The 13,230-nt window shown below is 43.8% G+C and overlaps 1 protein-coding gene across 2 annotated transcripts; it reads right to left on the bottom strand.

Moving 5' to 3' along the window:
- Positions 1-2,077: 2,077 nt before the first annotated feature.
- On the bottom strand, positions 2,078-9,563 carry FASLG (Fas ligand). 2 transcript variants are annotated; one of them, XM_068986554.1, is made up of 4 exons: positions 9,228-9,563; positions 8,086-8,131; positions 3,731-3,787; positions 2,078-2,472 (listed from the first exon to the last, which is right to left on the bottom strand). In XM_068986554.1, exons 1-4 carry the CDS (start codon positions 9,561-9,563, stop codon positions 2,078-2,080), a joined length of 834 nt encoding a protein of 277 aa, XP_068842655.1. The 2 variants fall into 2 exon arrangements, with proteins under 2 accessions (XP_068842655.1, XP_068842656.1); XM_068986555.1 differs by lacking the exons at positions 2,078-2,472; positions 8,086-8,131 and having other exon boundaries at positions 3,752-3,787.
- Positions 9,564-13,230: the final 3,667 nt, after the last annotated feature.

The following is a 13,230-nucleotide window of genomic DNA, read 5'->3' as shown; positions in this document are numbered from 1 at the left end:
AGGTGGAGCCACAGGACAGGATGAGAAGAGGACTTGCTTTCATCCTATGTCTTCATATACCTTTTACAATTTGTACTATGTGCATGTATTACCTATTCAAATCAATCAAAAGACAGAAATAATTCACTGATAGATAAATAATTGATTGGCTGATTTAAGCAGATGATAGATAAAAATAAAATGAAACTAATCAATCAGTTTGAGTTATTTTTCTCCAGCAACATCCAGCTGCTAGGATGCCAGCTTAAAGAAAATGAGATTTTCCAAGAGGAAAATAGTGACTGTAACAGAGTATTTTGGAGTTCAAGGTCTTTCCAAGGTACTGATTGTAATGACAGATCATGGAATCTAAGTTGAATAGAGAAAAGAGTGAAGATAAAGAAGGAGCTGATAGATAAGCAAGAAAATGATACTATTTATTAACTGAATGTCAAATATGGAAAAATATATATTTTAAGAGAGAAAATGTTGGACCAAATTGAGTTGGAATTATAGGAGACTGTGCTGTGAAAATAAGGTGCTGAAATCAAATTCTAACAGAAGTGTTATTTTTAACAGTGACAAAGTATAAGGAGAAGTCATGGTAATGAGCATTTGGACAAAATAGGAAAAGGTCACTGTGACTGACCAAGGTGAGAAGGCAAGAAACAGGTGTTTGGATGGATCTCTCAGATTTGTAGCTTCTTCTGGAATGAAGTGCCTCCCCTTATTAATAATGGAAGGTACTATTTTTGACATTCCACTATGTATTAGATACTTTATGTGCATATCACCCCCCTTTTGTCCAAAAAAGGTCAAGTGACCTGCATAGTTATTAAGTAGAAGAACAAAGATTCAAATTCAGGTTTTTAGGCCCAAGTCTATGCCCTTTCCATTGTGCATGTCTCTGCCACCAGGAAAAGACAAACTGTCATCAAATCTATGGGAAATAGGTGAGCTTAACACTGGCAATAATATTGGTAATAGAAATTCTAGGTAGTAGAAGCAAGAAGGGAAAGAGAATATAGTAAGGAGAGGAGAGCCTGGCAAAGATGCAAAGGTCTGCCTCATAACTCTTCTCACACTAGTAAATTCTTCTTTAAGTGGGCTTAAGTCATAATGAATGAGGAAGCCATGGAGAAAAGAAATAATAAGGAAAAGATACAAACCTCAGTGATTTCCAAATAGAACACTCACAATGCCTACCTATATTATAAAATATAGTTTTTGTTATGGGTATTCTTTTCATTAAAAATGTACAAAATACATATAAATATAGTTATATTATGGGAAAACGGCATTAACAACTGACAATCAAAGAGTTTTGAGGACTATTAGAGTTGGTTACCAAAAAGCATTCAAAATCTACCACCAAATGCAGCCCATATTCTAATATGCCCTTCCCAATTCCCACGTTCTTTCTACTTATGTAACCCTCTAGTCACATACTCACACACTCACACACACACACACACACACACACACACACACACACCCCTACAATTGCACTGGAAATATACATGCTGTATAGGGAGTGTATTGAGTTCCCCAAAGATTTCTTTTGTTTCTCTGTTAACATCACCTGATGGCTCAGACTGTACATCTAGAAATAAAGATGCTGCCAGTGGGATGCTGGCCTTTCAGTCTCTTTAGCTTATCATGCAAGCCTGGTCCTCTTTCCCCATCCCTTATACATTCATGTCACACCCATATACATGAAAGACAGCCTCCTCTGAGGTAGACAGTAGACCCACCCCCAGAGGTGAGTTAAAAGGTGCCATTTTCAATGTGTCCAAATGCACTAGGCCACTTAAGACGAGTGTAGCTGCTGGCATAAGCAACTGGTAGTCACTTTTCCCTGCCTTTGCGTCTCCACATGGCAGCCCAGAGTTTCATGTTCGTTACTCATAGTCCTCCTCCTGTCTGCCTGTGGGCCTTTAAGGAACTGTGGACCTGCTGGACTCCGTGGTTTCAAGATCCTCTTGGTTCATGTCTTCTCTCATGGCCTCAAGTGGACTTCAGAAAACTCTCATTCAAGACAATATTCTCAGGGCCTGAAACAAGGAATCATACTGGAGAGAATCCCAAAGTGCTTTGCTTAGAGTTTATATAAGCCAAAAAATGTCTTAGATTCCTCGAAACTGACCAGAGAGAGTTCAGACACATTGACATATAAATGGTCAGCACTGGTGAGATTGAATACAGCCCCCAGGTAGCTGCTGCGGGCCCACATCTTGCCAGTAGTGCAGTAGTTCATCATCTTCCCCTCCATCAGCACCACGTCCTGGGGGTACCTAAAGTTCCTGGAGTAGACCTTGTGGCTCAGGGGCTGGTTGTTGCAGGACTGACCCCGGAAGTACACTTTGGAATACACAAAATACAGCCCAGTTTCATTGACCACAAGGCTGCCCTTCTTGTACTTCACCCCAGAGACCAGGGCAATTCCATACGTGTCTTCCCATTCCAGAGGGATGGATCTTGAGTTGGGCTTGCCTGAAATCAAATGAGAGAGGAGCTTTCAGCCAGGAATGCTCATGTATCCCACAGACCAAGCTTTCAAGGCAAAACTGTGAACCATTCCTTGAGCCAATGCTTTTTCCCCAAATGACATAGAACTGGGTGATGGGTCAGACCTGACCTGTTACTGAACTTCTTCAGCACATTTATCAAATTGACTCCCTCAATTTTATCATCCACACAACTGGGACAATAACATATGTTTCTAACCAACTGCAGTGAGAAAAGACTAGGATGATTTTAGCTCTCTGGAACAGAGATTCTATGAACAGAGGTTCAGAACTAGCATACAAATTGCTAGAGTTTGAGTCTCTTCATGAGAGGAGAAGTCAAATCCAAGGCACTCTGAAGTTCTAAAGTTGGAAAAGACCTTAGGAATCATCTAGTCCAACTCTTTACCTACACGAAAGATTCTTCAGTATGGGCAAGAATCCCCTTTCCTTTGTATCTGTACAGCATGGTGTACATACCTACTTCAAGCAGAGAATGCTGGAAATATTGCTTTCATACCTGTCTTTCTCTATTAGATTGTAAGCTCCTTGAAGGCAGGAGCCATGTGTGATTCATCTCCATGTGGCCCAGGTTTGGCACACAGTGCGTGCTCAAGAAATATCTGTTGATCTAAACTGGATCATTTTACAGCCTCTGCTGACATAGTTTCAGGGACAGCAGCATGCCAGTTTCTGTGATACTCATCCACTTTGCAGGTATTGTGGACTTCACACTGACAGTGCCCCCACTGTCTTGCTATCAAATCATGTCACTCCACTGCACGACCATGTGTGCCAGGGCCTGGCCTCCCTTCTCCTATTTCTGCTCATGGACAGAGTAAAACTCTCCCAGAAAACCAGGGCAACACATATTGAAATAATTCACTGTTCACCATCTCCCCAGCTCTCACCTCTTGGACCTGTGCCCCAAATTCCCTAAGGGTCCTTGGAGTGAGTGAAGAGAGTGAGCTCCTTATGAGCAGGGATCATGTCATAAGCACCTCCATTTCTCCAGCTTAGAGCAGGGCCTTGCCTAGAGCCGCCCTGTGTGTGTGTGTGTGTGTGTGTGTGTGTGTGTGTGTGCATGTGTGCGGTGTTGGCGTGACTAGAAAGATGTGACTACTCTTGGGTTTCAAATACTGTCACTGGAAAGTATCAGCTCCCTCAGAGCTCAGTCACAGAAACCAACCAGCTACTCTGCTTTCTGCCAAAGGCTTTCCCAAGATGGCCCTCCAGATACAGACCTGTTAAATGAGCCGCTTTTTTCAGTTCCTTTTTCTCAGAGGGTGGACTGGGGTGACCTGTATTATAGAGAGATGAAGGATACATGTAAAAGTGACATAACTACTATTCTTTTTTGTGGGACTCTAAACAGGGCATTTAAATAAAAGATACTTTTTATAAGCATAAATGGCAACAGTCTAACATACACTAATCATTCAAGTCCAAACTGTAGGACTTACAGCAGCCTATATTTCAGAAACAGAGAGGTAAAAAGGAGTCAAATTAAGACAGACATGCATAAATTATAAATTACAAAGCAATATAAAGGTTGGTTTATAAAGACCTGCCATATAAGTTACTGCATTTATAACTCCCAACAATCCTTTGAGGTAGAGATTACTGTCCCATCTTACAGATGGCAAAATGAGCTTGAAAGCTGGGTGACTTGTCCAAGAAGATCCGCTAACTCAGTGTCAGAGTGGGACCAACACCTAGGTCTCCTGAGTCCAAATCCAGGGCCCTTGCGTCTCTGGGTCTGCTGCCCTCAGGACTACAGGACAAGAGTTGAAGAAGACTGCGAATGTCCAGGCCACCAGGTCTTCCCCAGTGGCATTCTACAGTTGGCCCCAGATTAATTACTCTAAGGTCTCAAACACCTCGAATGACTCCTCATTAAACACGTAATTGCACACAGGTGTTCCCCACCACATGACCTCTGCTCATCTGTCCAGCCTCCTCTGGCTTACTCACCCACACTGGACACTGCCACACAAGAGTTCTGAGCACACCCAGCCTCCCTGCCTCTGTGCTTTAGTCCGTGCTGTTCTTCCTGCCTGGAATGCCCTCCCAAACTGATCTCTGTGTCAAATTCCTATTGACACTACGAACACCATCTAAAATATCTCTTTTCTTGGAAAACCTTCCCAAGCCTTTCTAATTGAATATGATTTTTCCCTCCACTGAAACCTGGAAGCACTCTGGCGTCACCCTATTTTGTTGGTTCTGACTCGCCTTCTTTTTAATGGTAACTGTATGACTGGTCTTACTCCTCCAAATAAATGGCAAATTCCTTACTATATGTTTAATCTACCAGAGTAATTAGCTCAGTTTCTAACCCAGGGCATGCTATCAGTACATGTTCACTAAATTAAACTGATAGATTTAAAATAGACAACAGTTCTCAAAATAGATACTATTTCTCTGACTTGAGATATTTCAGTGGAATAGCACTACCATTTGGCTAATAAATTCAGCTAACTTAGACTTTGAATAAAAGCTGCATAGACGAGTGCTCATCCACATCAGGCTCCTCACAGTTAGCCTGTAAAACTCCATGTGGTTTGCAGATGCTCCCACCAGCTGAGGCTATGATGTGAGCAGTCATTCCCTCTGTAGCTGCCCAAGACCACACACCATGAATAAGGTGTTAGCGAACAGGAAAGGCAAAACTGAGTCTCTTCTATATTCCTCTACCACAACCATCTGTGCAGCTATCTGGCATTCAGCCATAAACTGACAGGAAATGGAACAGAGAACCACACGTTGTCTATCTTTATATCCCTCACAGTGCTGGTCTCATAGAAGGTACTCAATAAAAATACCTGCTGGATAAATGCTGGAATAAACAAAGGAGAAATATACCCTACACTTTTGATGATGACTGTCTCCTGCCCCTGGGTCTTTGCACACGCCATTCTCAGTGCTGGACTGCTCTTCCCAGCCTCCCACCCGCCCCCCCCCAACACACATACACACACCCATGTTAACAACATCTCCTTAGAGGGGACTTTCCAGACCACTCTATCTTAGGTTGCATTTAGCACAGCTTGAAAGTATGTTGTCTGTTTGCTTGCTTTTGTTTGTTTCTCTAGCATGCTAAGAGCTCCATGAGAGCAGGCCCCTTGTCTCTCTTGTTCTGTCGTCACCCACTAACCCTACACTCAGCCTGGCATACAGGAAGCACTCCAAGAACACTTGTGAATGAATAAAAGATTCATTGAGTTAACTGTGGAAAAATGACAGTGAACCAAATAAGAAAGTTTAAATAATCTACAGTAGTAAGTACCTCCCAGTTAACCTGTTGGGAGTATAAGTCCTTCTAGAAGCTTACTAAGAATATGAAAATATGTATATGTATTTAAAGAGTGAATATTAAACTAAATACACTGTTTTATAACTTGTCTTTTTATCTAACAATATGGACTACACAATCTCTATGACATTAAATGTCCTTCTTGTGTACAATTTTAGTTGCTGCATCTTATGCTCTTGTGTGAATACACTGTAATGTGTTTAATTAATTTCCTATTGAGTGGCATTTAACTTTCTCCTAAGTGGTTGATTAGAAATAGTCTTCTAAGCAAGTGGTGAACATCCTTATTATAAATTTTCAGGCACATTTTATTTTCTTTAGATAGCTTTAGTGATGAGATTACAAGGTAAATTAACAGTATTAATCCTTTGATATATTTTTCCCAACTGCTCTTTAGAGAAGGTAGAGCAATTTACATGCTCACTGACTGTCACTAAGCAGATCCTTTTCACTCACATTTTTTGCCAGTTGGGCTTTATTTTTTCAAACCTCACTAATTAGATGGGTCAACCTAGGTATCCCCCTTTTTAAAATTTGCATCTCTTATCTCATTAGTAGAGTTGCTAATTTGATTTCTATGTGATAACACACCAATTTCTGGCCCATCTGGTTTGGTCTAAGGAAGATACTTAATACTTGTTCGTGGGACAGGTTGACCTGACTCATCTGCTAACTTGATTTTTAATCAGTAAAAGGACTCTAGAGAGTGTTGAAAGATGAGTAATTTGGTACCCATTTTACCAGCCACATTTCACTGATCTTCAAAGCTATTTTATTTTAGAAATCCTCCAGAAGCTTTATTCTTCCAACGAACATTTGTACTCTGCTTGGGTACATCTGGAATTTCTCTTTACAGGTTCATACCCAGAATTAGAAACCAGAGGACCCTACCAGTATCTCCTACAAGAGCCTACCTGCTAGGGCAATAGGGTGACTTGGTTTCTCAGGCACAGCCTGAGAATTTGGAGCAGGCTTCCCCAACTAGATGACCAGTGCTGTCTTCTCTTTGCAGAGGCATCTTGCCTGTCGTCCTTATTTCTCATTCCATGCCCATCAGAGATAGATAGGAGTAGGAGTTTCCCTGTGTCACAGGGCCGGAGCACACACTGGTAAGAGCTGGAGGTGGCAAGGCATCAGGGGCCTGAGCTCCTTCTCAGCCCCATTCCACAGCAGAGGTCTTGGGCACATTACTAATCCATCTGGTGTTTTGCTTCTCCTCTGGAAGGTGAGATGACTGGACCAGATGTTCTCTAACCTCCTTTCCATCTTAGTTTAACGAGTATTCTAAATCCACAGTTTCCGAAACTATGTCCTGAAACTTTAGGAGGCCGATGTTCAACATTGTCATCTTCCTGTCCTGAATCTCACACAGAGGATTTCCCTTTATTATCAAAAGTAGCGCATGATTGTCTCTGAGTGAAGTGGGACCACCCTCTGCAAAATGCCTAATGTCTTCCTCCAAGCTTTCCAGTGGCTGCAAAAGAACCACCCTAATGTGGATGACTGGTTGCCCACTCTTTAAAAGCTTAAATATAACCTATTAAAATTTTAAATCAGGTCTGACTCTTAAGTAATTTTTTTTTTTTTTTTTTTTTTTGCTATTGCTAAGTCACTTCAGTCATGTCCGACTATGTGCGACCCTATAGACGGCAGCCGACCAGGCTCCCCCGTCCCTGGGATTCTCCAGGCAAGAACACTGGAGTGGGTTGCCATTTCCTTCTCCAATGCATGAAAGCGAAAGGTGAAAGTGAAGTCACTCAGTCATGTCCGACTTAGCTACCCCATGGACTGCAGCCTACCAGGCTCCTCCATCCATGGGATTTTCCAGGCAAGAGTACAGAGATTAAATAGGAAAGCAAGGATCTTTCCCAGCAACAGCTGTGTCTGCCTGCACCTCCCCTTCTCTCCTGAGGAGCTATAGCCACCGCCCTGTACATGGGAATCAGGAGGCCTGAGGAAGGGGGCAGGCCTGGAGCCAGCTGCTTGGGGTGTGAGGGGTGGGCAAAGGTCCAGGGTTGTACACGTGTGTTTCTCTTTCCAAATTCAAGCAGAAATTAGTTTTGAATTTTTCTGTGATACTTAACTAATTTTGAACAGTTAAACTCACTTCATATTTTAGGGCAGTTTCAAGAACCAAAATGACAAGTTCAGAATTGGTTAGGATTTCTCTTCTAAAGTCTATATATGCCTAAGAATAAGGTGGAATTCAAGGTACTCCTCGAACATGGTTCGGTGCTGAGGACTGTTTTTAGAAACTCAATGTGCAAGCATAAAAAAACTCACCTATTTGCTTCTCCACAGATGCTGCTGTATGCCTCTGGCTGGTGGACTGGCAAAAGAGAAAAGATATATAATAACTAGATAGCACATTCAAAAGCAGAGACATTACTTTGCCGACTAAGGTCCGTCTAGTCAAGGCTATGGTTTTTGCAGTAGTCATGTATGGATGTGAGAGTTGGACTGTGAAGAAGGCTGAGCGCCAAAGAATTGATGCTTTTGAACTGTGATGTTGGAGAAGACTCTTGAGAGTCCCTTGGACTGCAAGGAGATCCAACCCGTCCATTCTGAAGGAGATCAACCCTGGGATTTCTTTGGAAGGAATGATGCCAAAGCTGAAACTCCAGTACTTTGGCCACCTCATGCGAAGAGTTGACTCATTGGAAAAGACTTTGATGCTGGGAGGGATTGGGGGCAGGAGGAGAAGGGGATGACCGAGGATGAGATGGCTGGATGGAATCACTGACTCGATGGATGCGAGTCTGAGTGAACTCCAGGAGTTGGTGATGGACAGGGAGGCCTGGCGTGCTGCGATTCATGGGGTCACAAAGAGTCGGACACGACTGAGCGACTGAACTGAACTGAACTGATGAAGTTTTTTAAGCAAAGGAAGAAGAATTGTCAAATAAACTAAGCACTGGAAAGGGAATCTAAGCACCCAGAACCTCTCCTAACTCAGACTCTGGCCAAGCAATTGTGCCTGTCCATGCCTCAGTTTTGTGATTTGAAATAGTTCTAATAATTTTAAGCACTTTCAAGGAAATTTAGTTTGTGCATTTGAACAAATTCACTTCTCAGATGCCAAGTCCCTTTTCTTTCTTGAATCGAGTATGAGGTAGGCAGTAGAGTTCTTCCTTTCTCAGATGATCAGCCAACTGATCATCTGCCAGTCCTGATTTGATCCTGATCCCTCCCAAGATAGAAAATATTCCTTCCACCCATTTGAGCCCCCATTTCTCTGCAGGCGGAACAGGATGGCTAGCGTGATTCATTTCTAAGACAGGAAGAAAGGATTGAGAAGTATGCTGCAAGCCAAGTGTGGTCCATGTGGATTTCTGTCGCCCTCCTCCCCCACTCCAGCAGGGCAGTTTCACCCCATCACCCACCTCCACACATTCCAGGGTGCGGCAATCCCCCAGGCAGCTTACCTCTCTGAGTTCGGCCAACTCCTTCTGTAGATGGAAGAGCTGAAATATCCCCAGCCCCAGTCCAACCAGGGCCACCAGAACCATGAAAAACATCACAAGGAGACACAGGCCTGTGTTGTGGTCCCTCCTCTTCTTCAGAGGTGGTGGCGGTAGTGGAGGCAGGGGTGGCGGTGGCGGTAGTGTTGGGGGTGGCGGTGGTGGTGGCCTCCTTTGCCCCGGCCTTCCTGGCACTGAGGACGGACAGGGGAAGACTGACCCTGGAGAGGCCCAGGGGGAGCTGGCACTGCTGTCCACCCAGAAGATTGGGGGGTATGGGTAATTCAAGGGCTGCTGCATGGTATCCAGTGCCTCAGGCCAGCCCCCAGCCAAGGGTTTTCCTCTTCCTCAGTCGTGCGGAGGCCCAGGTGTCAAGGGCCGGACTCCTATTTCTGAGTGCTCATGAGAAGGAAGCCGGTTCTGTCTTTATAGAGTTTCCAGAACCAAGGGAAACACCTCTCTTTCGTTCTCTCTTTCTGCTTCTCAAAGAGACACCCACTCACTCTGCATCTGAACCTGAGAAGCTTCAAGAAGCTCAGAGCAAACCCCCGGAAGTTTCCGCCCACAACTTTCTGATAAAAGCTTTCAAAACCCCAGTCGCTGCTGCCCTGCTCCCTGAAAGGCTGGTAGGGTGGGCTCGTTGTCCTCAGGCCCTGAGAGACGGGGTAGCGTCAGCGCAGCTCTGTAGGCTCCAGCCGCTGTTCAGCTACAAGGAGAGTGGCCTGTGGGGCGAAAGCACCGAGTCACGGCCAGAGAGTCACTTCTGTGTCTTACCTTTGGCAGGAGGGAATCACCCCCTGCTGCCATCCCTCCCCCACACCCAAGTACTGTTTACCCTGACACAGCAAAGCACCGTAGTTTACAGGTTACAAACTTGCCCGCCTACTCTATAATAGATCAGAGATTGCAAACCAGTGGCCATATGCCTCACAGAGCCCTCAGACCTGCTTTGCTTGTGCCTTACAATGTTGTTTATTTCTATTTACCGTCCTCCTCAAAAAACGGGATAGTCCATAATGCAGGCATTCATGTCTGTTTTGCTGAGCCTAGAACTTAGGCCAGAAAAGCACAAGATAAACCAACCACAGATGCCTGGGGCAAAAGATTACCATTGAGACTCACAGTGGACTGCTGTTATGGACTGAATAGTGTTCTTCCAAAGTGTAAGCACCGAATCCCAATCCCCAATGTAACTGTATTTGGAGATAATGCCTTTAAGGTGTAATTAAGGTTAAATGAGGTAGTCTGAGTGGGACCCTAATCCAACATGATTAATGTCCTTATAAGAAGAGGTAGAGGGCTCCCTTGGTGGTCCAATGGTTGAGAATCTGCCTTGCAATGCAGGGGACACATATTTCAATCTTGCTCTAGGAAGATCCCACCTGGCATGGGGCAACTAAGCCCTACAGCTGCAACCACTGAACCCACGTTCCCTAGAGCCCATGCTCTACAAAGAGAGAAGTCACGGCAATGAGAAGCCCATGCTTGTCTACAACTAGAGAAAGCCCACACACTGACAAGAAGCCAGCATAGCCAAAAATAAAGAAATAAATACTTCCTGAAAAAAGAAGAAGAAGCGGAAGAGACAGCAGGGATGCATATGTACAGAGAAAAGGCCAAGTGAGCACACAGCAAGAAGGTGGTTATCTGTAAACCAAGAAAAGAGGACTCAGGAGAAACCAGCCCTACTGACACTTTGATCGTGGACTTCTATCATCCAGAACTGAGAAAATAAACTTTTGTTGTGTAGGCCACTCAGAAAAATTGGGATAGTCCATATATGTTATAGTCATATTGGGTTTTGAAACACTAGAATATTGGGCAGTCTGGAGGCCCTGTCTGCAAACCCAGTCAGCTGGAGTTGGGCCACTGTTGCAGCTCTCAAGGTCAGGCTGCCTGGCTTGCACACCCTCCACTGTGTTTCCCATGAAACTCACTGTGAGAAATGACCTTCCTGGGCCCTTTAGGCACCTCTGTTATGGTTGTCAACATGTGTTGGATCATGGGGAAAGCAAGGGAGTTTCAGAAAAACATCTATTTCTGCTTCATTGACTACCCTAAAGCTTTTGACTGTGTGAATTACAACAAATTGGAAAATTCTTAAAGAGATGGCAATACCAGACCACCTTACCTGCCTCCTGAGAAAGCTGTATGCAGGCCAAGAAGTAATAGTTAGAACCAGACATGGAACAACCGACAGCTTCAAAATTAGGAAAGGAGTATGACAAGGCTGTATATTGTCACCTTATATGCAGAATACATCATGCGAAATGCCAGGCTGGAGGAATCATAAGGTGGAATCAAGATTGCCAGGAGAAATATCAATAACCTCAGATATGCAGATGATACCACTCTACTGGAAGAAAGCGAAGAGGAACTAAAGAGCCTCTTGGTGAGGGTGAAAGAGGAGAGTGAAAAAGCTGGCTTAAAACTCAACATTCAGAAACTAAGACCATGGCATCCAGTCCCATCACTTCATGACAAAGAGAAGGGGGAAAAGTGGAAACAGTGACAGGTATTATGTCCTTGGGCTCCAAAATCACTGCAGACAGTGATTGCAGCCATAAAATTTAAAAAACCGTGCTCCTTTGAAGGAAATCAATGACAAACTTAGAATATTAAAAAGTAGAGATATTATTTTGACAACAAATGTCCATATAGTCAAAGATATGGTTTTTCTAGTAGTCATGTACAGATGTGAGAGTTGGGTCATAAAGAAGGCTGAGTTGAAGAATTAATACTTTCAAATTGTGATACTGGAGAAGACTCTTGAGAGTCTGGATGTTGGGAAAGATGGAAGGCAAAAGGAGAAGAGGATGGTAGAGGATGAGATGGTTAGACAGCATCACTGACTCAATGGACATGAATTTGAGCAAACTCCAGGAGAGAGTGGAGGACAGAGGAGCCTGGTGTGTTGCAGTCCATAGGGTTGCAAAAAGGAAGACACGACTGAACAACAACAACAAAACAACAAAAGAGATCATTTGACTTAATTTCAATATATAATAATTAAAAGAAGAGAAATCTAAACAATAGAGAAAAATAACAGCATATACATCACCAAACTGGGCTGACCTCTATTCAGACTTGAACAGTGCTGGGAAGTGCTTTATTAACAGCAATCTGGAGTCCCAGTTGGGAAAGGGTCCTGGGCAGTGGGTCCACTCCACAGGCGAGACTCCAAATTGCAGTTTCAAGGGCTCCCACTTATAATCCCAGGCTGCAAACTGACACCATCATCAATTTGCACTTAAAAATGTGGCTATGCTTTTTGTAACTTTTCAACTGTGGTGTTGGAGAAGACTCTTGGGAGCCCCTTGGACACCAAGGAGATCAAACCAGTCCATCCTAAAGGAAATCAGTCCTGAATATTCATTGGAAGGACTGAAGCTGAAGCTCCAATACTTTGGTCACCTGATGCAAAGAACTGACTCATTTGAAAAGACTCTGATGCTGGGAAAGATTGACAGCAGGAGGAGAAGGTGTCAACAGAGGATGAGATAGTTGGATGGCATCACCAATTCGATGGACATGAGTTTGAGTGAATTCCAAGAGTTGGTGATGGACAGGGAGGCCTGGCGTGCTGCAGTCCATGGGGTCGCAAAGAGTCGGACACAACTGAGCGACTGTTTCACCTTGTGCATTTTAGGATTTTGTTGGGCCCTGGGGTGGGTTTTGTTGACCCTCCGGGGCTTGAGAATTCCAAGACCTGCTCCCTGTCTTATCTAAAGTTCTGCCTTACTTGCTGTGCATGCAGGCAGGCATGGAATCTGGGCAGTGTCCAGGCCGGTGAGAAGCTGGTCAGAAGCCTGTTCTGCTTTTGAAGCCTAAACAAGACTTCCTCCATTTTAATTTTCCTAACATGGCACAATGTTCTCATTCTTTTACAGGTGGGCAGAGTTAACATGCTTTTAAATTCACATATAGGTTTCTTCATAGGCAAAAAAAATAGTAAGTTTATAATTAA

This window comes from Capricornis sumatraensis, chromosome 14 (assembly GCF_032405125.1).
Source record: "Capricornis sumatraensis isolate serow.1 chromosome 14, serow.2, whole genome shotgun sequence".
NCBI classification, from domain to species: domain Eukaryota; kingdom Metazoa; phylum Chordata; class Mammalia; order Artiodactyla; family Bovidae; genus Capricornis; species Capricornis sumatraensis.
The sequence above is the reverse complement of the archived record's forward strand: the minus strand, read 5'-3'. Positions and strand labels throughout refer to the sequence as shown.

Excerpts from the sequence above, each read along its gene's own strand:
- FASLG (XM_068986554.1), bottom strand. The coding sequence starts at position 9,563 with ATGCAGCAGCCCTTGAATTACCCATACCCCCCAATCTTCTGGGTGGAC. Across the intron at positions 3,788-8,085 it reads ATCTGTGGAGAAGCAAATAG|GTCACCCCAGTCCACCCTCT; the intron begins GTGAGTTTTTTT and ends TCTATAATACAG. Across the intron at positions 2,473-3,730 it reads AAAAGCGGCTCATTTAACAG|GCAAGCCCAACTCAAGATCC; the intron begins GTCTGTATCTGG and ends ATTTGATTTCAG.